The sequence below is a fragment of the Brassica napus genome, assembly GCF_020379485.1.
Source record: "Brassica napus cultivar Da-Ae chromosome C7 unlocalized genomic scaffold, Da-Ae chrC07_Random_33, whole genome shotgun sequence".
Taxonomy (NCBI): domain Eukaryota; kingdom Viridiplantae; phylum Streptophyta; class Magnoliopsida; order Brassicales; family Brassicaceae; genus Brassica; species Brassica napus.
The window spans coordinates 1-23,903 of NW_026014345.1; the positions used below are offsets into that span (position 1 = coordinate 1).

Genomic DNA, 23,903 nt, shown 5'->3' on the forward strand with positions numbered 1-23,903 from the left:
TATTATCGTTTCAAGCAGAAAAAAAAAGCAGAGTCGAGGAGAGAGAGGCGATAACATAGGCGATTCGCGATCGACTTTCTTGAAGGTGAATCTGAGCTTTTAGTTATTTTTTTTCCTTCTCTAGTTGATGCATGTCGATTTCATCACTCAAATGGGTTCAATTGTTTGGTTTTAATAGCTTTAGGGTTTCAAATCGGATTGGGATTTCAATCGAAATTAGGGTTTTCTTCTAGGTTAAATTTTCTTCTTTTTCAATTCGCTTGTTTGTTGTTATCCTCGCGATTAAAGGTTAGGGATTGAGAAAATCGGATTGGGGATTTATATATAGATTTATAGTTTTCTTCTCGGTTTGCTCTTGATTCTCATCTTCTATATCTCTTGTCTACCATCTTTGTTTATGTTTGATTTCGATTCGTCGTAGGTTTTGAACCCACTACCCGAGTTTAGGAATGTTTTAGTTCTTGTCTTTGTTACTGATTATAAGTGTTAGTTTTGCTTGTTGTAGTCATGTTTTACTTTTGCTTGTTGTGATTGTTGATTTTCTTTGTGATTGTTGTGTGTATCTTCGCTTACATGATTTTTATTTCAGGTTTAAGAAACATGGGCCAAGACTATAGCTACACCCAGCCTTCTTCATCAGATGAGTTTGATAATACATCACTTCTTCTTGTTGAAGCCGCTATGTACGCCGATGAAGCTGAGAGTAGCTACAACCGTGCTCAGCCGGTTCACTACCCACCTCAGCCGGTTCAGAACTTCTGCGGAGAGACATGCTACTGCGGAGGAGATGCTTGACTTTCAAACACAGCTTAGGCTGCTTAAGGATCAAGTTAATGAGACTCACCAGAACCTGGCTAAGCTCAAGAAGACCGTGTGTGATGAGTTATCGAAGAAGAAATCGTTGGTTACAAAATGCTTTGCATTGGTAGTTTGTCTTCTGTTCTGCGTCTTGGTGTTAATTCTTGGAGGTTAGTTTCATTCGTTCTGCTTTTTGAATGTTTTCTGCTTATTTAAAAAAAAATTTACCTGTTTATTGGATGTTTTTCAGGAAGAGCTTTGAAGGATTACAAGGAGAGTATCTGACCTCGACACTGTCTTTAAGGTTAGACACTGTACAACTTCGTACTCTCTTAGAAAACTATCTGAACTGGACACTGTCTTTAAAGTGAAACTCTTTGTGTTAAATGCTTTTAACCTTCCTAACCCAGATTTGATTGGTTATTAAACGTTATTACAATGGTACTTGTTTGGTTGTGGAGAACTTATTGCTAAAATGTTTCTAGTAGAGAACTTATTATAAGTGAGATTTGATTGGTGATTAATGCTATCTGCTCTAACTACTTAGATTTAAACGTTATTACAATGGTACTTGTTTGGTTGTAGAGAACTTATTGCTAAAATGTTTCTAGTAGAGAACTTATTATAAGTGAGATTTGATTGGTGATAAATTCTATCTGCTCTAACTACTTAGATTTTATTGGCTTTAAATTTTTCTTACTTCTAGCTCGCTTATATAAGGCATGTGTAGTCAATGTATAAGGCGTAGATTTGATTGGTGATTCCTTTTTCTTACAATGGATAACACCGGTGGTTATGTTAACCTCATGTATAGTCAATGTTCTATTGACCTTGATTCACCTGAACCAGTTTGGCTCGGTAGCCAAGCTCCTGAGCCTGTTGTCGAGTCTGGTCAGCCTGTTGTCGGGTCTGGTGAGCCTGTTGTCGACTCTGCTATCAACAGCCGGAGGAAATGGACACCGCAAGAGGATAAAATACTTATTGGTGCCTGGCTCAACACCAGTAAAGATCCAGTGGTGGGCAATGAGCAGAGAGCTGGTAAGTTCTGGCAGAGGATTATCGAGTACTACAATGCAAGCCCTCAACTCGTCGGGAGAATACCGAGAGAGATTATTCCGGCCAAGCAGAGGTGGGGTAGGATTAACGATCAAGTCTCCAAGTTCGTTGGTTGCTATGACCACGCTATGAGGGAGCAGAGAAGTGGTCAAAATGATGATGATCTCATGAAAGCTGCACTAAATTAGTGGCAAGTCTTTTTAATGGTTGTACATAATTTTATTATTTTCCGAAGCAGGATATATAGATATGTCATCATCGAGTTCATCCGATGAAGTCGATGAAAGATTGGACGAAATTTGCGACGAATACTTGGAAGAAACATACAACGACATAGTGGAGGCCCAAAGCAGACCGCAAAGGAGACGTGCTTATGTAGAACGAAACCGGTGAAACAGGACAAGACCGCTTATGGAATGACTATTTCAGCGAAGATGCGACATTCTCGTCTCAATTATTCAGACGCCGTTTCCGCATGAATAAGGAATTATTCTTGCGTCTTGTTCATGGCCTATCAGAGCGCTTCCCATGCTTTCAGCAAAGAAGAGATGCGACCGGGAGGTGGGGTCTTACTGCACTACAAAAATGTACTGCAGCTATTCGTCTGCTTGCTTATGGTACTGCGGCTGACACCGTTGACGAATATCTCCGACTTGGTGAGACCACTGCACTTTCATGTTTACATAATTTCACTGACGGAATAATACAATTATTCGGAAATGAGTATCTACGACGACCCACACCGGAGGATCTTCACAACTACTCGATATTGGAGAGGCACGATGGTTTCCTGGGATGGTCGGGAGCATTGACTGTATGCATTGGGAGTGGAAAAATTGCCCAACCGCTTGGAAAGGTCAGTACACACGTGGATCAGGAAAAGCGACAATTGTCTTAGAGGCTGTAGCTTCACAAGATCTTTGGATATGACACGCTTTTTTTGGTCCTCCAGGTACCTTAAATGATATCAACGTCCTCGATCGGTCTCCTGTTTTTGATGACATTTTACAAGGTCGAGCTCCCAGGGTAAAGTACGTGGTCAACGGACACATGTATAAGTTGGCGTACTATCTAACAGACGGTATATATCCAAAATGGTCAACATTTATCCAATCTATTACCCTCCCTCAAAGTCCTCAACAACAGTTATTTGCTAAAGTCCAAGAAGCAACCCGAAAAGATGTGGAGCGGGCTTTTGGAGTATTGCAAGCTCGATTTGTGATTGTGAGAAACCCGGTAAAAACATTGGAAAATGAAAAGATAGGGAAGATTATGAGAGCATGTATCATACTCCACAATATGATAGTCGAAGATGAACGGGATGGATACTCTCGTATTGATATATCTGAATTTGAAGAAGGAGACGTCCCCAGATGTTCAGAGGTGGAAACGGAGAGGCCAACAAATCTGAATAATATCTTTCCCAGTCGGAATGATCTTCGTGATAGGCAAATGCATGAACAATTGAAAAATGATTTAATTCAAAATATTTGGAATAAATTTGGTGATGAAGATTAGGAATTATTCTATCTTTATGTAAAATTATTGTTTTTTTTTATCTTTAATTGTTCTATTTTTATGTTTAATTAATGTATTTTATGTTTAATTATTATATTTTATGTTTATTTATTGTATTTTATGTTAAGTTATTGTATTTAATCATCTAATATATAAAATTTATATTTCACTAAACAAAAAAAAAATTCTGTAAGGATTCCAACTTCGGGATCACCATTGTACACACATTTTTCACAAAAATTCTTAACTATTAAAAAAAATAATAATAATACTATTCTAATCCTAAGGATTCCACATGTGGATGCTCTTAGCAAGCTCAAGCTCTTCCTTACTCAACTCAGAGTACTCACTCTCCAAAGTCCAAACTCGATCCAAGACAAATAATCTTGGCTCTAGCCTCCCTTATCCCTTGCAACTCTACCGGATTAATCATCAGACCAAAAACCTTTCTTCAATCGATCTTGAACAGAGTCTTGGGAAGTTCCACACCGTTCGAGATCGGTACGTTAGAAACTTTGTAAACCTTTTAAGTTAAGTATGGAGAGTGGTGTCTTCCCTGTCCTTGAGACACCTACAAGAACAATGTCTGCCTTTTCAAGATTGTCGGGCGAGTTACCGTCGTGTTATATCGTGAATTCATTGCTTCGATTCTTTTAAATTAGTCTCTTGAGAGATAAGTTTGTGACGCCACGTGAAAGACCGGAAGGATTAGCTCCTAAGTGAGAGGAGATTGCGTCTGTGATTGGTCCTAGGATGTCTAGTGAAAGGATACTCTATAGCTTGCAAGCTCTCATGGCTGCTTCCGCCATTGATGGATCAGTTTTTGTGTACATATGTATTTTTTAAATTGTATATTCGATATATATAAATTTTTCTTTAATGTCGGATTAATGTTTATCACAAATAAGCTTAGGTTTTTTTTAATTGATCTTTATCGAATTAAGATAATCAGTTTATCTAGAGGATAATAATTACTCAGAAAAATCAACAAAATAATGATAATGAAAAATAAGGAGTAATTAAAAACGTTAAATTACAATAAATCATAAACATCTAAAAGTAAATTAAAAACTGAGTGTATAAATCAGTAAAGATGATTAACGAACCTAGGGAGGCCAACTTTATAACCAAGCTTCTTAACATCTTCTTGAACTTGTTGTCTGAATTCTCTGAAGCTGAAATTTCTATAAGTAGGACAATCACCTGAACACTCTATAACGGCGTCGTATGATGGACACAGAAAATACGCCGTTGAGAATCTCTCCACCGTTGGATTCGTCATCACACGATGCTCCACACTTTTGTACATGCCATTGCTCCATGCCTACCAAAATCATATACAGTAATCAAACGTGATTAAAAGAACTCTTAAAGCATTGAACCATAACGTAACCAAACGTGATTAAAAACTCTTACAGCTTAGTTACCTGAAATAGGTCACCAATATTGATAATGAGAGCACGAGGGTTAGGTTTAACGGCGATCCATCTATTGTCTTTAATGAGTTGGAGTCCTCCGACTTGGTCTTGATACAAGATTGTGAGGAAATCACTGTCCGTGTGAGGCATTAAACCGTACACCTCTGATGGTTTTGGACAAGGTGGATAACGGTTCATCCTTAAATAACATGTGTTTCTAACACATTTTTCTTTAAAGAAATTTGATTTTCTTCCTGATTTCTCTGCAAGAACCTCTGCCAAAGTATAAGCTAGAGCCTCCGATTCCGAAGCAAATTTCTCCATTGTTGATCTGTGATATAAAAATAAAACATTATGACATGATCCATATTATAATTAAGGCGAATTATATATATATATTAGAGTCATAAAAATCATGTTTAATTTTGTGGAATATTTCGAAATGGAAAATCATAAAAGTGAAACATTTTCGAAAACCATGTATTGTTACTTTGTTTACCACAGAATTGTTAAACGATAAAAAGACTAAGACTAAAAAACTATGAACTGAAATTATAATAAGAAAATATTATATGAATTTATCACTAAATATTTGTCGCTAAATAATTAACATTAATATAATATATATTTATCACATAAAACATTTCAAAGTTTATTTGTACATATATATTCTCATACAAAATAAAAATAAATTAATTAAGAAACTACATACATCTTTAGAACATATATAAATATAATAATTTCTATGATATATTTAAATCAAAATAAAATGTCAACAAACTTTCCTATTTACAAAAAGAATTAAATAAAAGATTTTTTAAAAAAAATCCGCTTCTACAAAGACCCAAAATCTAGTTTTCTATTCAAACAAAGTATGACTAGTAGTCATAGATGTATAATTTAATTTGTTTTTGCATATGAAATAAAAATGAGTTGATGTTTACAAAAATAATTCCGAGTTGCTAGTGCAGCAAAATAGCAGGCCATATTTCAAAATAAGCAATGTTAGCACATGTTACAGAATTTGAAGTTGATGAAATTCGTAGGCATACGAGGAGTCAAAGAATAGAAACCAACATTTTTTTTTTTGGTAAAATGTTAAATTTTATATCAATTTTAAATTTTTTGACAGAATACAGAGATAACAAAGAAAACAGAAAAACCCAAAACTACGAACAAAGCTGAGCTACAAGGGAAACATGTGAAATCAACAAGCAGTGAACACCACAAAGCAAATCAAGAAGATCATGGATGGCGAAACACCAATTCCAAGCATTGAACTCGGACATTTGCAAAGTTGCCGCAGATCCGAAGAACTGGAGTACTCATCGTTGTTGCCACGAGCTCCTCCTTCCGAGGCCGTAATTACTTAACCATGCTAAGATTGCGTAGATATTTCTTTTATCTTTTAAAAAGTACTAATATTTATTTATACATTGTATTTCACATGCCAACTTGCTATATAGAAATTAGACATATAAAAATAGTACTAAAATGAGAGAACATAGAAACGCATGAGAGATGAAGAATAAATCTTTGACCGAATGCCCAACAACTTTATTTTTCTAGGATTTTATTTTATTAATGCGCACCAAACAATACTAATTAAATATAAATGACAACACTCTATTATATGCTTCAAAAATATTGAATTAAAATTGGGTTTGTCTCCCATGTTCCGAATATTTGACTATTTAATAGTATTTTTTCTCTGAAGATTATGTTACTAATAGTCAAACACTTACATTAACCACACATTTTATCACATGTAGTCATTATCAATCCAAGAAACACTAGCTAGTCTCTAGCTGCTGTTGTGTAATTAGAAGCTAACTATAAAATTTAAAGTTATTAACAGATTAAGTGTAAGTGTAATTTTATTTCCATCTTGGAACTGAAAAATACTGTCCATATAAATTTTTAAAATAATTTTGACATTGTTCAAAATAAGTAAATTATTTATCGAAAATTTGTATCAGTAAGAATATCTGTGTACCTGAGGGTAGTAAAATCCTTGTTGTCAGAAATATCTGTCATGGGAACATGAAATGCTTCCGACCAAGAAAGCTGCCGGAGACAAGTGGCTGACGGCGTTCCCCACCGGTAACTCCCGGCGGAGAACCTCTCCGACTTACTTTTCTTGTCAAAGGGTTCTCTAAATACCCTAATTTGCTCTTGTCTCATCTTCTCCAACACATCCATTGATATTCCATGGTTTATCACTTGGAAAAATCCCCACTCCCTCGAGGCTCTAGCAATCTCTTCCTTACATATCTCCCTCTCCTTCTCGGCTCCATCGATTAGTCGGCTGACGTCAATCACTGGAAGCTCCACCTCTTCGACGACAGCCGTGATAGAGAAGCTAAAGGGTATTTGGGGAACATTGTTTTCTGTATTTGTGATCTGTTTAAACAAAAGGTTTTTGTATATTTCGTTGAATGGTGGATCCATGAGTATCAACCAAGAGAGATCTATCAAGAAGAGGGAAGTTAGAGAGGAAAATGGAAAGTGAAGGTTATCAAAATATGTGTTGTGGTGAGACACAATCCTTATATTTATATACACGTCCACCTATATGCATATATTGTATGTATAAGTGCAATTTGTTCATATTTTTATTTTAGTATAATACCATGTCGATAATAAAAAAAGAATTTAAAAAGAAAATAAATATGGTTGGCCGCCCATTGACCTTAATAACATGAGTTGTTTGTTAATGAGTAGACAATCCCCTATATATCCCCTATATATTAAAAGAAAAGCATTATAACATTTTTGTAGCCATATGTCATCACCACAGTCATTCTTAGAATTTTTAGAAAAATATGCTGGTCCATCAAAATATATAATAAGTTTTTTATTAAAATAATCATAAATTAATTACTAATATTCTTCATTGTTTCCTTAAATAAAAATAACAGAATTACCAAATATGGCAAAAATATATATGACAATTAATGATTTTGAATAATAAAGATTTGATAAAAATTAGTCTATTTTCTATCATTTTTTAAATTTTAACCTATTAAAATAAATTAAACAACCACATTAACTATATAGCAAAATTTTAGATTTTTCTATATATGTTATATTTTAAATTTTTTAAAACGAATATTAGTGACTAAAGTTGTCAAAAATCTCACATTGAATATTTTTGATCCACGGTTTAAATTTTTTGTTATAACAAGATACAAATGTTTACAAAATTATATAATAAAAAGTTTCATTTAATAAATATTAATATATTAATATTGTTTAAAATAAATTATGTACCATATAAAAATACATATGTATTTTTATTTCGAACTTTTCTTTGATTTTTTTGATAAAAATTTTGAACAAATATTGACAACTAAATATTTAGCTTTAAGACTTTTCATAATGTTTTTAAAATTATAAATGAATAAAACTATTAAACATCCCACAAAAACATTTGTTATCAGTGATTCAAATTTTTTTTTATAAAAAATACAAATTATCAAAAAACAATATGAGTATAAAATATTATTTAACAGATATTAATATTAAAATGTATTATATATCTATGTTAATATCATTAAAACTTAATTTTATATCATATAAAATAGAAAATGTGTTTGTTTAAATTAATAAAATTTATTTATGTGTTTGAATCAATTTAATCATATACATAATATTTACTGAATTTTTAATTATCAATATATATGTATTATTTAATAATATGTAAAAAAACATATAATACGTAAAACTAATTTATATATAATATTTATCACGCGCAAGGCGCGGATCTTAATCTAGTAAGATAATTATATAGTAAGCACATCCTTTTGCAACGTACGTCTAGATGAGTATGAGGATTTTTGGTAGCAGTTAATTTATATTTGGATATCAAAGTAAAAATTACTTTTGAGACTGAAATTGTTCTGTCATATATTGGTATGAGATGGATAATTTGATAGCAATTAAAGGAAAATCTTAGGAAAATATTTAGGATATGGCATTGGTAATGTCTGTATTTGTATAACATATGGTGGACAAGATACGATAATGGAGATCAATAAATTTGATATTATTAGAATAAATTAAGTTGGACTGTCTTGAAGAACATGATGTTGTTTCACATTCAAAGGTTTGAATATTTGATTGTCTGGACACCGTCTTTGGTTTCTCATGTTTTTCACTTCCTTCTATGTTGTACTGTTGGTTTTTTATTTCTTGTACTCTTTTCTTTTCTTCTTCTTCAAATCTTTCTTTATTGTTTTAGCATAATCAATTATTAATCAAAAGATTAATCAGTAAGTTCCGCTTCATTGGATGAGACCAACTAATTGAAAACATTAATATGCACTATTTAATACTATTTGCATTAATCTAGAATCTGTAGTTTAAACCATCAGCCGGCCCGAAACTTATGGAAGCTAGAGAAGCTTGGGGACCAAGTGAAAAAGGAAGACGACTATTACTTTGCTTTCTAGCTATATGGCATTGGTAACGGTTACACATTCAATTATCTATATTCCTTTTAGCAGTAATTTATTGGAATTATTATTTTGTACGTTCCCAACGATAATACTCCATCCGTTTCATATTAAGTGTCATTTTAAAAAAAAAATTTCGTTACAAAATAAATGTCGTTTTCAATTTTCAATTTAAAATTTATTAATCTTATGCAAAATTTATTTTTTTTATTGGTTGAAATATGGTTAGGTGTATACGTAATAGTATTTTTTTATAGAAAATGTACAAAATTAATTGTTTATTTAATCAGTGTACCGAAACCTAAAACGACACTTATAATGAAACATAGGGAATATAAATTTTCTATCTATTTTTCACCCTGGGGTTTGACACACTTTTAGGAACCAACCTCTTCCCCTCCAAGAAATCAGAGTATCTAAAGTTAGTCAAAAGTCTCAAAAAGGTCAAAATTTATAATTTTGTGAGAAATATTTGTTGATCATTTGTGAGATAAAAGTAGATCAATATCAATTACTAACCCAAAAATTTTATCTTTTAATGATGCATGTAATTTTTAACATTAAATGTTTAATTTTATAATAATAATAATTTATAAAAAAATTGTAAAATTAAGATAATTGAGTAGTTTGTAGTTTTTATAAATAAAGTATGCTACTAATAAAAGATAAAAATAATTTTCTTTTAAAAGAAGAATACATTGGAGAACAAAACTCTTTTATATTTTCCAATTCGTCTACTTGAGAAAAAGAGAATGCACTGAAGATGATGCCAATGAGAACCTGTCAGCAGCAACACAATTTGAATGCATATTCACTTGCTTACTTTCAGTGCATAAATTAACTTCTCGAGTTCTCACACAATATGTGTGTGTATATAAGTATATATGGTTCATTCAGTTGTTCTTTTATAATCCCTCCATTTTTTAATATAAGTCGTTTTAGACAAATTTTTATGTTCCAAATTATATGACGTTTTCAGTTTTCTATGTAAAATTTATTAACAGTTAATGTTATATGACCAGTGATAATCTACCTTCTATTTTATTATTGGTTGATTTATGGTTAAGTAAATAATTAATAATGTTTTTGTTTAAAAAATATAAAAAACTAATGATTTTCTTAATTTGTGTGCACAATTCTAAAAACTTATATCATCCAATAACTTCTCCACAGCGTTTTATTTCTTCTATCGTAGTTCTCACATAACATTTTCTATTTTTGTAATTTGTGGTTAAGCATGATAAAATAAAGGTTACTACTCCCTCCGTTTCGATTTAGTTGTCGTTATAGGGAAAAAAATTTGTTTCAAAATAAATGTCGTTTTAAAGTTTCAATGCAAAATTTATTAATAAGATTCTCCATTTTATTTTTCTATTTGTTGAAATATGGTTAGGTGTATTGATAATTGTGTTTTTATTTTGGAAATATAAAAATTATATGTTTTATTAATCTGTGTGTATAAACCTAAAAACACAATTAAAATGAAACGGAAGGAGTATTTTTTCAAATTTAGGTTAGCCTTTACACAATTGGTTGCTAGCTTGCATCCATTAAAAGGCAAAAGGAGGCGCGGCTGTGGGATTTACCGACCTTTTTTTTCCTGCTTATTTCTCAGCTGCTTTTATTTATTATCCATACACGTGGATAAGTGAAGAAAAATAGCAATTCAAGAAAGTGGTGATTTAAGTAAAGCGTAGGAAGGAACTTTGCTGACACCACATATCATTTTTTCGGCTGCTTCATGACTTTAGTTTTAGCGGTTTATCCTAGTCCTACAATATTTGTTTATGGACTATATAACAGTATATATGACGTACAGAGTTACGCCACAGACACTATTTTTTAGTTGACTAAATATCTCTTGTGTACTGGTAAGACTTGAGATGTCCTAAACGAGTGAGCAAACAATAAATATATGATTATTCCCTTATGTCATATTACTACTGATTATCAAGATTCGGACATGTTTTTCGTTGGAAAAATCCCTACACAGCTCAAACAAAATTACAAAATATCACACAATGAGAAAAATCTTCAAAACAACATTAATTAAAAAGTTTAATTAATGATTAAATTATTCAAAACCCTAAACCTATACTCTAATCCCATCTCATAAACACTAAACCATCGAAACTAGATCTCCGGTTGTTGAAGAAGTAGAACATGGACAAGTAAACTAAAGGTTTCACAATTGTATTCAAGTGGTTCGCTGAATGTTTGACCAAAAATATATATCAAAATGCTGATCCCACATTTTCCCAGTATGTAGTTTATCTATCCAAAGAACGATCTTAACGCTAAAATCCCTTACACAAAGGAGCAACAAAAAAAAAGATATATACCATATAAAGCTATAATTTTCTAAAAAAAAATTGAAAACTCTCATGAATGTAAATTTGATATTTGTGTACCTTTAAAACCTACAAACAGGTATAGTCGTGTATGTGTATTGTCTCATCGTTCACCTTCGTAAGAGTTGCTAAAAAGCTCATGCAACTAATAATATTATGCTAAGCGGTATATGAAGACTCCTCGGTTTTCATTCTATCAGAGTCTAGAAAACCATATCTTCCAATTAATACTGTCGACCTACACTAGGAGTTACTAGGTTATAATTGTCTTGAGAATTGGAGTAATACTGTTGATCTCCAACCCGTTTTCTTTTCACATCTCGCTCATAATCATTACTAAAAGAATTATGAGAGAATCATCTGATGTCAAAAAAAAAGAAAAAAAAAAGAGAGAATCATCTTGACATGATCCAAATGATGCGTCAATCACATCTCGCTCATAAATCATTACTAAAACGATCGGAAACCGTGAAAACATTTTCTTTTATGAAACTGAAACAACAACATAATTCATCAGTGACACGATGTCGACCATGACTTTGATCGTGCATCAGTTTAATTTTGTGGTACAAGTGAATGACAAATATGGAGGTGGTTTCTGGTCCCGGATTGGTCAAGCAAACTATAGACAATAAAATTAGAAAATAAAAACAAAGCACGTTATGATTAGAGCTAGGTCCAGCAGACTAACCGTTACCCTGAATCCTTTGTCGGCTTATACGTGGCGACTACCTTAAGCACATGCATTTATTTTCCAACAAACACTTGCACAGAGCAATCAGTCAATGACAACTGTTGTTTTGCTGCTAGAAAGAAAAGTCTTCTTGGTACTTGTGCAGCCAAATGATCAATCAGATGGTTAACCTCTGCTTATGTTGACTTCCAGAATAAGTTCAACGTTCGAGACCACGTGCCAATATACAGCTTTAATGTTCTCTATCATTTGTCCCAAAAAAATGTCCTCTGTCATTAAATATTAAATACTCTTTACTTGATCAAAATGGAAAATCTCCCCAAAAAAATCTAAAAAATGTCTTTTAGAAACACACAAACATGAAAATAACAAAAATATATTAGATTAAAGAAGTAAATGATAATTATATCTTTGCTCTATAAATATATAATTTAAATAAAATTTAAATAAATAATTAAAAATATTTTCATTTTCGAAATTTTATTTAGAAATCTAAAAATTATTTTTGAAAATATTTTTAAAATTATTATTTTAACTTTGGAAATTATTCTTATGATAAAAACAGTTTAGTACTATCCTAAGATATTTCACTAATCAAAATGCATAGAGAATATAAAAATGTATATTTCTAAAACATTAATCCTTCAACCGATAAGAGTATATATTATTGATCTTTCTATTGAGACGATGCTCTATTCCTCCTATACTGAATCAGAACAGAACATAGCATTGTTTTGACAAAAGAATCTTGATGTTAAGATCCGGTCTGAAACATTTATTTATGACCATGATCGATTTTTTTGTATTTATATTTGTTTTTCACTCCTTGTCGGTTCAATCAATCAGACGGCTGATTTCAATCACCTGAAGATTCACCTCTTTTACAACATCCGTGACAGAGTAGCTTAAAGGGTATTTCAATTGGTAACATTGTTTTCTGTGTTCTATGATCTTGTATATAGTTCACTTTCAATACAAAACTGCAAATTCAGAGCAGAGAGCTTCTAACATTTTGGATCAATTCCGAGGTAATGTTTTTGATATTCTTGTAGGACAAGTAAATGGAAGGTGAAAGAGTCTCGTCGTAAGACTTGAATAAACGTTCATAGATATGTCATACAGACTCAACAGTCTCTGAAACGGTCATAAAAAAAAATGACAAGTACCAGTTTCCAAAAAAATACTTTGGAGATTGAATACAAATATTATTTTGTAGCCACAATTAAGCCACGTTGTGTAGCTACTTGTAAATCCATAAATAAAGCAAGTTGTGTAAGAACGTGTCCTGTTGTTGCAGACCAAAGCTAAGTGGCCTTACACTCACTTCAATACAAACCCTTAGAAGCCCTACTCAATAGATGCACAATATCATCGATTTAGAAACGTGGTTTTGTTTTGAAATAGACATACATATCTGAGATGAGGACCCAAGAATGCTCTCAAGTCTCTGCATTTTCGTCTTTCCTTATAGCTTTAAGTCTTTCTTGAAGTTTCTTGCTTTGTTCGAAATTTACCTTCCGCTTCACAGCTTTCTGCACAACCCAATATTTAAAGATATATCTAAGAAGTTAGTGTAATTACTACCACCCCAAGGAATTGAAAACGTACTTCCTCTTAGACAATGTATGTAAGTACGTTTGGCTATTAGTAAGTTACCTCTTGGCGGAAACAATGAAGAAGCTTTACTTTCAGCTCTGTACAGTCTCCGAAGAACTTTCCAATGGGATGATCTAAATGACACTTTTGGAATTCCTCAATTATCTGGAAAACATGTCACATACACAAAAGACTTCAGGTCAGTCATCTTTTTGATTAAAAATGGTAAAAGATATGTTCTCTTGCCAAAAAAAAAAAAAAAAAAAAAAGCAGTTATGTAGTAGCTTGACTCCACTCATGTCTAATTGCATTCAAAGATTTACAAAAAAGCTATGTAGCTTGACTCTAACTGTTACTAGAAGAGCATTGCAAGACTTACAGAAGCTAGTACATTGTCAAGTCTGTCATAGGATTGGTACACAAACCAGGATCTTATTCTCTCAAAGAAGCAGTAACACAGGGTAACAAGGAAGAGAAGAAATGAGATAAACTCACCTCCACACACATTGGATGTCTGTGTGGTGTCAGTGGTGGATGCATCTCTCTCTTTTTTTTTTTTTTTTTTAAGTTCTGTAAGAACACAAAAAAAAAACAAAAAAACTCTTAAAGCGCTGGTAAAAATCAGATCTTTCACTTCTCTGGCGAAAACCCAGAAGGAAACAACATCAATTGATTCAACTCCCCCCTAATCTAAGAAGACAGGATAGAACCACAAGATTCCAATACCATGTTGGTTCGAAACTAAATGGCCTGAAGACCTAATCGAAGACGAATCACGAATGGCGAAATAATTAGATTACCTTGATTTGGTATCGATGACCTGAGACTCCTCTGCGAGAGAGAGGATTTGAGCTAATACAACTCAGAATCGCTGAAATGGTCGAAACAGAGTCGATGGAGTTACGAGAACAGAGCCGGGTCAAAGTTTTCTTCAGATTAATGGGCCGTACTAACATTTTTTAAGCTATTGGGCCTTGTCCATTTTCTCTAAACGCAGCGTTTCGTATGTTTTTCTGGATGAGACATTAGAGACGGAAGCAGCGAAGAAGAAGAAGAATCACCATCTTAGCTTTTTGTGCCTAACTGTGAAGAATCCACATGTAAGTTGAACACTACGTGCTTTGTTTCCCTAGAAAACGCACCCAGTATCATCTTCTTCTTGTTGATTATCATTTCTGGTGTTATCAATACAGAGTTTATGAATTGTAAGCTGAAAATGATAAAGCTTTAAACTTTACGTTTTCTTCAGTGAATTGATTCCTCAGGAGGATGCTTAGCTTGAGATACTCGCTACCTTATCTTCCTCAAACAAAGGAATCAACCAAACTCTTCTCCAAGAGGCCTAACAATGCTGTGGTTCGTACCTTTCTTCTTTCAAGAGCTCTGTTCTTGAGCTTCTATCTCAAACAATTCAATCACTTCTTCAGGTTTGTGCTGCGAGAGGTCCAAGGCCTCGACACCCTCGAGTATGGAAAACTAGGAAGAGGATCGGAACTATCTCCAAGTCTGCCAAAATGATTGCTTGTGTAAATACTCACTCTCTTTCTCTCTCACCTCTCTTCTTCATGTGTTTATTTACTGAGGTGGATAAATCTTGTTATCTTTAGATTAAAGAACTCTCAAACGTTAAAGAAGAAGTCTACGGAGCGCTTGACTCCTTCATCGCTTGGGAGCTAGAGTTCCCTCTCGTCATTGTCAAGAAGGCTTTAGCTGTTCTCGAAGACGATAGAGAGTGGAAGAAGATCATTCAGGTGACGAAGTGGATGCTGAGCAAAGGCCAAGGGAGAACAATGGGAACTTACTTCTCCTTACTAAACGCTTTAGCTGAAGATAACCGCCTCGATGAAGCTGAGGAGCTTTGGAGCAAACTCTTCATGGAGCATTTAGAAGGAACTCCGAGAAAGTTCTTCAACAAAATGATCTCTATTTATTACAAGAGAGATATGCACCACAAGCTCTTCGAGGTAAAGTAAAAGTTGGTTCTTAGGAGAAGGAGGCATTCTTTTCAGACTAATTTGATGTCTGTTTTTTTTTTTTATCTCAAGGTGTTTGCTGACATGGAGGAGCTTGGAGTGAAACCGAACATTTCGATTGTGAATATGGTTGGGAAAGTGTTTTTGAAACTTGGGATGGAGGATAAGTACGAGAAGCTTGTGAAGAAGTATCCTCCACCGCAGTGGGAGTTTAGGTACATCAAAGGAAGACGCGTTAAGGTCAAGGCAAAGCAGCTTAATGAGCTAAGCGAAGGTGAAGGAGGCTTTAGCAGCGATGAGGATAATAATGGTGATGAGATTGAGAGTAAATCTGAAATGTTGTTGTCAGATAAGGAACCAAACAAAGTTGATGAACCTGTAAAAGAATCATTACAACAAGACACCAAAGAGAGTTTTCAAGATTGAATTTTTCAAAATATCTCATACAACAGGGGGATGAAAATACAATCATAATAACATTTTCTTTCTTCATATATAGTTTGTTATATTGTTTGGTCAAGACTCAAGAGACAACCACTCCACTTCTAGTTCTAATTCACCAGACTCAACATTCTGAAGCTTGATATGAACCTCTTGTTTCACTTTCCCATCTGAAATGTTGATGATGCTATCCTCTATAAGAGCATTGTCGTGCGACTTCAGCCATTTCCCAATCTGCATATCTCCAAACATCTCAGGGTCTCCAAAAGCCATGGCAGATGTAATCAGAGGTTGGATATCAATCCCAGCTTCTCCCATTATGTCATCAGCAGAAAATGTGTCATAATCAAACACTTGCTGCATAATCACCACCAAACAAGCCCTTAAGTAAAAGATTCATTGTAAGTAGAAAGTGATTTGGGATGTAAGTTTTTTTTTACCAACTTCACTGAGCCATAGTCATGAGGGACAGAGAGCATGAGTTCCTCGTTCCAGACCGGGTTTAAGTTGCTCTTCTTTACAGTTGATTGTACAGTCTGGTAAAAAAGATCAGCAATGAAATAACCATTTACCCTCCAAGAATTTGAATTAGTTTTTTTTACCTGTTGTCCTAAAGTCAACTTAACATAGGGATCACTTGTCATCATATCTCGGACAGCTAAATTGGTACCTTTCTTGAGAGTAACTTTCAACAATCCAATGAACTCAACCATGCCTTCAAGTTGCTGTCATTTTTTAAAGTTTTTTTTTATCAATACCATGAATCAAAAGAGACTGAGAGCAATGTCCAAGTTCAAAAGAGTATATACTAATATACCGGCTGCTGTGATGATGGGTTTGTACGAAAGCTGTCCATAAACTTTTTAGATAGGCTTGATGAAAGATATGATGATGAACTCTTTGTACTAGGGGCCTTCACGGATGTGATCCGCAAGCTTGGTTTCAGAAACTCTTGGTGCTCATATTTTGATCTGACAGTAAAATAGGTAATGATGTTTGGTATAAACAACACTGTTTTGTCAGGGTTTTTAGCAAAACCTACCTGATAAACCTCAGACGTTGGTCATGAGTAGCATCAGGTCCAGGCTTGAAGAAACCATCAGGTAGAAATGCCTCGTAGATTGAATTGGCAGAGTCATTGCCTCCAATTTCGATCATGGAATCGACTTCTTCATCTGACCACTCATCTAATGTCACGGATAAGACCTGGAAACACACCCAAACTATCAAGACCAAGATTCTGTCAAGAAGCAAATTTAGTAGTACAAGAGAAAACAAAATAAAACAAAACTTAGAAGGAGAAGCAAAGAGTGATCACCTTTGAGATATGAGTGCCAAGGCTTCTGTGGACACCGCAACATTTTAAGCATATGAAGACTCCGATATTTGCTGACCTGTAATAAAGTCAGTTACTGATTACACAACAAACCAAGATTTGGTATAAGGATGCGGTTGCACTGCCAACTGTTAGACAAAGGGTAAAAGATATACTAGAAACAAATGTTAAGAGTTAAGAGCGTGTGACTTACGCCCACTTAGGATCAGGGGCACCACAATCAGCGCAGAATCGGTTATCGGATTGAGTTAAGAGCTCCCTTATTCTCCTTTTACCTGTGAAGCAACAATGAAGATTCATATAAACCTAACACCACAATACCTTTTGTGAATTTTCCAGCCACAAGTACAAACATCATATGATTATAGGAACAGACACAAAAGCTAATCTGCTTTAAAGATGGTTTAAGAAAAAAAAAAAAAAAAAAAAGAAGTAATACCTGAGCCAGGCTTTCCAAATCCAGCTGCAGAATAACTCATTGCTCTTCTAAAAAAGCTAACACAGAACAAATAAAACAATCATGTTAGAAAATATCAAAAAGTACAATCATTCATCAAACTCTTCTTTGAAAATTTCAAAACCAAACATGGTTTGGGAACCACGACCACAGGATCACCAAGAACATATCGTTTTCAACTGACAGATAGACAAAGGGATAAACCCAAAGATTCAAAATAGTTGAGAGAGAACCAAAAACAAAAAAAAAAAGTTCGAATTTTTTTGTTGACATGGCCAAACAAATCCGAAAATACGGACCTTTATCCACTCCTGAAACCAGTTCAACGACGGAATCACGAACAACAAACAAGAAAAGGTCGACTTACAGAGAACCAAACTCACACAAAATCGATGGAAAAAAGATGAAAGGGAATAAGAAGAACATGTACGGAATTGGAACAAAGGAGATATAGATTAGATTTGAACGTTCTTACTTACCAACAGGAGGAGAGACAGAGAGATAGATATGTTCTTTCTTACACGAACTTTTCAGATGAGCCAAATAATTTATTATTATCTTACAACATATTGACAACTACGTGCCTGCTCTCTTTTACTTTTATCATTGAACTGTAAGGTTTGAAAGTTGTAACGTATGGCCATGTCAAGGGTCAAATACCAAAGATATTTTCCCTTTTACTTGCCGCTGACGAGTTTATTGTTTCCTTTTCTCATTAGATATCTATAAATGCTAAGGCTTCGAAAGGTGACGAACCGCCTTGCACTGCACCTCCGTAAATAGTAACAAAAATCTATATACATTTTATTTTCATCAAACTTGTGTTTTGTCAGAGTTTTGGGGTGACTTGTATCTCAAATATGGTTCAGCGGAAAAAGGTACGGAAAGCAACTCTTCTTGACTTCTTGTTGATAACTTTAAAGACTAAACTGAGAGTTGGTAAACTCTGAAATCCTTTGGAATTGTCTTATCACCTTAATCTATATAAAAGTAATGCTACAAAACTGCAAATAAAAACTGATCCATGGAACAGACTGAATCCATCATAGCGAATACATATTCTTCAAGCAGATTTCAACTTGTTCGATGCTGCTGCGAGGTTAGAGAGTGTTCTGTGTCCAACGAACAACAGAAACACTCCCAACAAAGATAGTGCCTTTAGAGTCGTGAACAGATCCAACTGCAGGATTCAAAGAGATGATCATTAGGTTTTGATGCACTGTATAATCTTTTACTAACAAGAATCGGTTTTGAGAACTTGCCTTCAACCAGAATAGCACGTATAGAAGCAGAACAGCTCCAATTCCACCGTGGAAAAGCAAAGCGGATGTTGCCGCTCCAACCGATGATGGGAAGCTCTTTATGTTCACCCCCAACCGTGTCAGCTGAACAGAAAAAAAAAAACGTTTTGTATGAGAGTTGTGAAACAAATGTAATGATGTTTTTTAGGATTTACGTTTCTGAATCTATTTACAAGCGAAAGAAGACTGACCCCGATCAGGAAGGCGATGAATGGGAGAACTATAAGACCCAAGAAAATTAATGAAAGCTGCTTCGCGGGAAGCTTTTCAGGAACACGGAAGATGTGTGATATCTCAGATTTTGGCCCATATCTTGAGTAAGGGTCAGTAGGATGTAGAGGAGGAAGAGGCGCCTTCTCTGGACGTTCTGGTAGGTCTAGTTCGATGTGGCCAATATTACTCAATAGAGAGTTCTCCTGGAGAGATGAAGGGAAAACAAACATTGGTCAAGTTTCCGAGAACTTAAATCAACTAACTGCATTAGACCTGAAATAATAGTACTTACCATAGAAGCATCTCCAATAGTTAGCTGGATCTCATATTTACCAGAGAGGTAGTAGAGCTTCTCAACCAATCCAAGAAAATCCTGAAAGGGAGAAAATAACATTAACCATTAATATTGCGTTTAGAACGTCATTTCTTTCACCCGTAGCAAAATGAAGACAGGTCAGAGAATATATTTAACAAAAAGCCATTCAGGACGTAGTTTAAGGAACTTAACTAGAACTAATTCAGCCTTCTTTCCATAAGTTTTCACGAGAAAGATATGCTCGACCTGTGACTCATGTTTCAGTTTGAGAAATGCCTGCATGGAACAAAGCAAGTCAAGAAAGTGAACAGAGCAAAACCATTAATAAAGCAGAATCGGAAATGAACAAACCTGGTGTGGCTTAAACACAAGGCCAAGTGGAGTAGTTAACTGGAATGACAGGCGTAGCTTTTGAAGATGGTTCGCTGATAATGATACTACTCCATCTTTAGTTAAATCTAGCCTGCAAAAGTTGCAAAAAGGGAACCAAGAAACAAAATGATGACAACACAAGAGGAAAGTTGCAAAAAAAAACATATTTTGTAAGCAACAAATGGTACAACGATGCATACTTCTTCTGAGATTCAATGCTCCCAACGTCACTGTCAAGTACCGCAATTTCTGCGTTCTCAATGCCAATAGCTCCTGTGGCGGCTATAGGCACTTTTGTTTGAGCTTCGGTTATGTAACCTTTTTCATTTGCCGACTCATCGAGCAAAATCTTCAGAAAAAAGAAGCTTTTAGCATGTTCTTCACATACATTGTATGTGAAGTATGTGATGTGTGTAATATATATAACAAGAGCAATACCTCAAAGACAAAAGTATACTTTCCAACATCAAAGTTCTTGGGAAAGGAGTCCAAGAAGTACGTTGCACTGTCCGCATCAAACTTCAGCTCCTGTGTCCCAAAAATGTAATGGAAACATGTAATGTAAACCAGCTTAATGCAGAGAAAAGGGAACACTCACTAAAGCGATCTCAAATAGTCAGAGAAGCTTCATTATTTACCTGGTTGTTAATTACAGAAGAACCCTTTGAATTTAGAGCTTCTGCGAGCTTCACACTAAGAGCTGGTGCCTTAGAACCGAGTACAGTGCTAACTTTAACCTAGTTCCAGAATAAAGAGAATAAAATATTAATATAATATCCAAAACACGTAATGGATAGACCGAGTCATTATCGAATACAAGAGATGGGATATCTCAAACTATGCCAATGCCATCGTGATGAAAGTTTTGATGGGATACCTTCAGAGGCTCTTTCTTTGTCAATGAAATTACAGTTGATGGAAGAGACAAGATGAGTGGAACAGAGAACCTGAAATCACAGACAACAACCGTAGCACATATTATTGCTCCCATAAAATAACAAAGTTAGAGCGAGAGCATGACAAATGAGCATCTGCTTGAAATTTCACAAGTGTTAGATCTAACATTCTACTCTTCTCTACAGATATCATTTCTGCCGCAATCATTTTGTTCAAAATTCAAAGATGATGGACCACAAGCCGTAACAAATAAATTGCATGAAAGTAGCCTTGCCTGTTGTCTTCCAAACAAGCTAGTGCATCTATTTGGTTGAAGAAATCTTTAGCATCACCAGGAATTCCAACACCAAGAAAGAACTTGGCCAACCCAACTATCTTATCACCTGGAAGCTGCATGAGAGAAAGGGGAAGCGAAGGTGAGTAACCAACACATCTGGCAGAATACATGATACGAATAAATATGGTTACTACGTACATTCAATCCTGTGGACTCTGAAGCTGCAAATGACGTGAGCCCCCTAATTACTGATGCAGTTGTTGAGATCGGGCCTTCACTTCCATCGAAGTAAAATGTCCCATCGTCTAATAGGTCAAAAGAATTTAAAAAAATACTATGAAGTGACTGAAGAAAATCTGCTATGCGTAAACATAATATAGCGAACAGCTTACTGCATACCATATTTTTGGATACTGTCAAAAAGCTTCAGGATACCCGTCTTCACTGTCTGGATCTACAAAATGAAAAACAAGAATGATCATATGATCACATGACCAAGTAAATATCAACCAAAATACCAGATATGATGGCAGAAAGGCATTACAAGATTAAAAAAAAAGTAAGGTAGACATACATAATCATCAAAACACAACCGTTTATTTCGTTACTAAGAGATTCCAGAATCAAAAGTAAATCAACACTAAACCCAAAATACCGCAGTGATGTTTCACTCTGACCCAAAATATATTCTCAGAAAATCATTAATCTAGCGCACCAACGATCTCACTTACCAATGACTGGTCAATCTCTGAAGGTGCTAATGAAATCACCCCAGCAAGAGTTTCGAAGGCTAAGCCTGAAGAGAAAAAAAAAACTGACGTTTAGAAGAATGATTAAAAAAGGGAATTTAAAAGGTTCAACTTTAACGTTTAGGATCGGGAAGTATGATGGGTTTATCCAATAAGAAATACTTACCAGCAGCAAAGGTGCTTGATTCCGCATTGTTGGAGCTGTAGCGCCATCTTCCATCACTCTGGCTGAGAGCCTGATACAAATTCACTAAATAAGCCAAAAAAAAACACTCGGAAAAATAACTTAAGTAGTAGGTAAAATAGTAACTGAGTATTGATAACATGTCAACTCTGTAAACACTTCTCCTCTTACGTTGATAGTTCAGGAAACAGTCTACAATGTAACATCTGACAATTCAACAACAACAAATAGAAGGTGAGCTAAACAAGTTCAAACCTTTACGGAACGGAAAATAGCTTCGGCATCTCCCAGAGTTAGATCAGTTCCAGAAAATTGCTCCTGCATATATGGAAAGGCGTGGTCAAACATGAAGCCAACAAAACGGAAAAGCAGGAAGACAAAGCTATGGAGTTGAAAAAAATAAAATGATCACGATCACAGGTGTCTTCTGCCAAGAAGATACTTTAACTAAGAAAACTCTCTTACAGTATTTTACCTTAACAAGCACCAAGCCTCTGATAGAATAGTAGAAGTCAAGCAATAACTTGGCATCTTTAGCGCCAGCTTGAAGTTTAGAGACAATATCCTTCAAAAAGACGAAAACAAAGAACAGATGAAGTCACGCTCTAGCCGCTTAAAAGGTAAAAGACAAACGTTTACCTTCGGAACATCTTCTCCAGTTTTGCATTTAAGAATCCCATTAACGCTCAAAGCATAGAACACATCCTTCAGAGCAGAAGAAGGCGACGCAAGAACTTTAACCACATTCTCACAAGTCCCCGAGCTTAGATCAGACTTCTTATCGATTCCAAGAATCTCCAAACTCTTCAATGCTTCATACGCCTCCTCCAAGCTGAACAAAACCACAGATTTACACTAGTCCGTACAAAACCCATACACTACACAACACAAAGTCGTGAGCTTTAACGAGAAAATCAGCACAAATGTGGTAAAAAACCAACCTTTTGTAGGATCCATCGAGTGGCACGAAGACATCGAGAGCAGCGGATCGGTGAGAGTCTGAAATGGGATGAGAAACCGAAGCAGCATTGCAAATTGCTAAGGCGAGTAGAGAAACTAGGAACCGTGCTAGACATCGGGCCATCATTACTGCAATCAACAACAAAAATCAGAATCCAAACAATCACGCATCTTACGACAGGAACAGATCGAAGAAACAATTGAAGAGAAGGAAGCATTTTTACAGATCGGAAGTAGATACGTACAGGGGGGGGGGATTAGAAGAAGAAGACGGGGAGAGTGTCAGTAGTCAACGGAGACTGAGGTTTGAGAGAGCGTCCTCCGTCGGATCGATCTATATTGGCTTTCAAGGAGGAGGAGATGAACCGTGAGAGGCTAACGAAAAAGTGAGTGTAGTTTGATGACAGTAGCTGGTATGACCGATCTACCCTCAGCTTTTAACTTATATTACACTTAATGAAACGACGACGTTATCAACAATCCTGCTTCTGCTTCTGCTAGTGCTTATTCATTCAAACGCATTGTTTTCAGGTATTTTG

At 34.8% G+C, this 23,903-nt stretch overlaps 5 protein-coding genes across 11 annotated transcripts; 1 reads left to right on the plus strand and 4 right to left on the minus strand.

Moving 5' to 3' along the window:
• Positions 1 to 4,368: 4,368 nt before the first annotated feature.
• Positions 4,369 to 7,672, minus strand: LOC106421107 (gibberellin 2-beta-dioxygenase 8). Its single transcript, XM_013861952.3, has 3 exons — positions 6,787 to 7,672; positions 4,800 to 5,121; positions 4,369 to 4,696 (listed from the first exon to the last, which is right to left on the minus strand). The coding sequence occupies exons 1-3, from the start codon at positions 7,239 to 7,241 to the stop codon at positions 4,457 to 4,459; spliced, it is 1,017 nt and encodes a 338-aa protein (XP_013717406.1). The 5' UTR covers positions 7,242 to 7,672; the 3' UTR covers positions 4,369 to 4,456.
• A 5,707-nt stretch (positions 7,673 to 13,379) lies between these two features.
• On the minus strand, positions 13,380 to 14,859 carry LOC106420917 (COX assembly mitochondrial protein 2 homolog). Of its 2 annotated transcripts, XM_048770984.1 has the most exons (4): positions 14,689 to 14,859; positions 14,384 to 14,458; positions 13,949 to 14,053; positions 13,380 to 13,824 (listed from the first exon to the last, which is right to left on the minus strand). In XM_048770984.1, exons 1-4 carry the CDS (start codon positions 14,842 to 14,844, stop codon positions 13,732 to 13,734), a joined length of 429 nt encoding a protein of 142 aa, XP_048626941.1. In that variant the 5' UTR covers positions 14,845 to 14,859; the 3' UTR covers positions 13,380 to 13,731. The 2 variants fall into 2 exon arrangements, with proteins under 2 accessions (XP_048626941.1, XP_048626942.1); XM_048770985.1 differs by lacking the exon at positions 14,384 to 14,458.
• On the plus strand, positions 14,859 to 16,355 carry LOC106421012 (pentatricopeptide repeat-containing protein At4g21190-like). The gene is made up of 5 exons (XM_048770983.1): positions 14,859 to 14,988; positions 15,138 to 15,244; positions 15,316 to 15,414; positions 15,496 to 15,852; positions 15,934 to 16,355. The coding sequence occupies exons 2-5, from the start codon at positions 15,158 to 15,160 to the stop codon at positions 16,285 to 16,287; spliced, it is 897 nt and encodes a 298-aa protein (XP_048626940.1). The 5' UTR covers positions 14,859 to 14,988; positions 15,138 to 15,157; the 3' UTR covers positions 16,288 to 16,355.
• Positions 16,259 to 18,687, minus strand: LOC106421204 (ADP-ribosylation factor GTPase-activating protein AGD12-like). 5 transcript variants are annotated; one of them, XM_013862055.3, is made up of 9 exons: positions 18,575 to 18,687; positions 18,078 to 18,133; positions 17,832 to 17,913; positions 17,621 to 17,696; positions 17,345 to 17,508; positions 17,120 to 17,273; positions 16,905 to 17,027; positions 16,743 to 16,838; positions 16,259 to 16,659 (listed from the first exon to the last, which is right to left on the minus strand). In XM_013862055.3, exons 2-9 carry the CDS (start codon positions 18,115 to 18,117, stop codon positions 16,378 to 16,380), a joined length of 1,017 nt encoding a protein of 338 aa, XP_013717509.1. In that variant the 5' UTR covers positions 18,118 to 18,133; positions 18,575 to 18,687; the 3' UTR covers positions 16,259 to 16,377. The 5 variants fall into 5 exon arrangements, with proteins under 5 accessions (XP_013717509.1, XP_022562879.1, XP_013717510.1 ...); XM_022707158.2 differs by lacking the exon at positions 18,575 to 18,687 and adding an exon at positions 18,395 to 18,567 and having other exon boundaries at positions 18,078 to 18,124; XM_013862056.3 differs by lacking the exon at positions 18,575 to 18,687 and adding an exon at positions 18,395 to 18,567.
• A 285-nt stretch (positions 18,688 to 18,972) lies between these two features.
• On the minus strand, positions 18,973 to 23,786 carry LOC106421004 (dolichyl-diphosphooligosaccharide--protein glycosyltransferase subunit 2). 2 transcript variants are annotated; one of them, XM_013861849.3, is made up of 20 exons: positions 23,610 to 23,786; positions 23,346 to 23,493; positions 23,044 to 23,236; positions 22,880 to 22,969; positions 22,660 to 22,722; positions 22,387 to 22,456; positions 22,203 to 22,267; positions 21,871 to 21,925; positions 21,670 to 21,776; positions 21,469 to 21,584; positions 21,175 to 21,244; positions 20,936 to 21,034; positions 20,736 to 20,825; positions 20,498 to 20,646; positions 20,277 to 20,388; positions 20,118 to 20,201; positions 19,902 to 19,982; positions 19,588 to 19,812; positions 19,358 to 19,480; positions 18,973 to 19,275 (listed from the first exon to the last, which is right to left on the minus strand). In XM_013861849.3, the coding sequence occupies exons 2-20, from the start codon at positions 23,489 to 23,491 to the stop codon at positions 19,159 to 19,161; spliced, it is 2,055 nt and encodes a 684-aa protein (XP_013717303.2). In that variant the 5' UTR covers positions 23,492 to 23,493; positions 23,610 to 23,786; the 3' UTR covers positions 18,973 to 19,158. The 2 variants fall into 2 exon arrangements, with proteins under 2 accessions (XP_013717303.2, XP_013717304.2); XM_013861850.3 differs by having other exon boundaries at positions 23,589 to 23,761.
• Between the last annotated feature and the right edge of the window lie 117 nt (positions 23,787 to 23,903).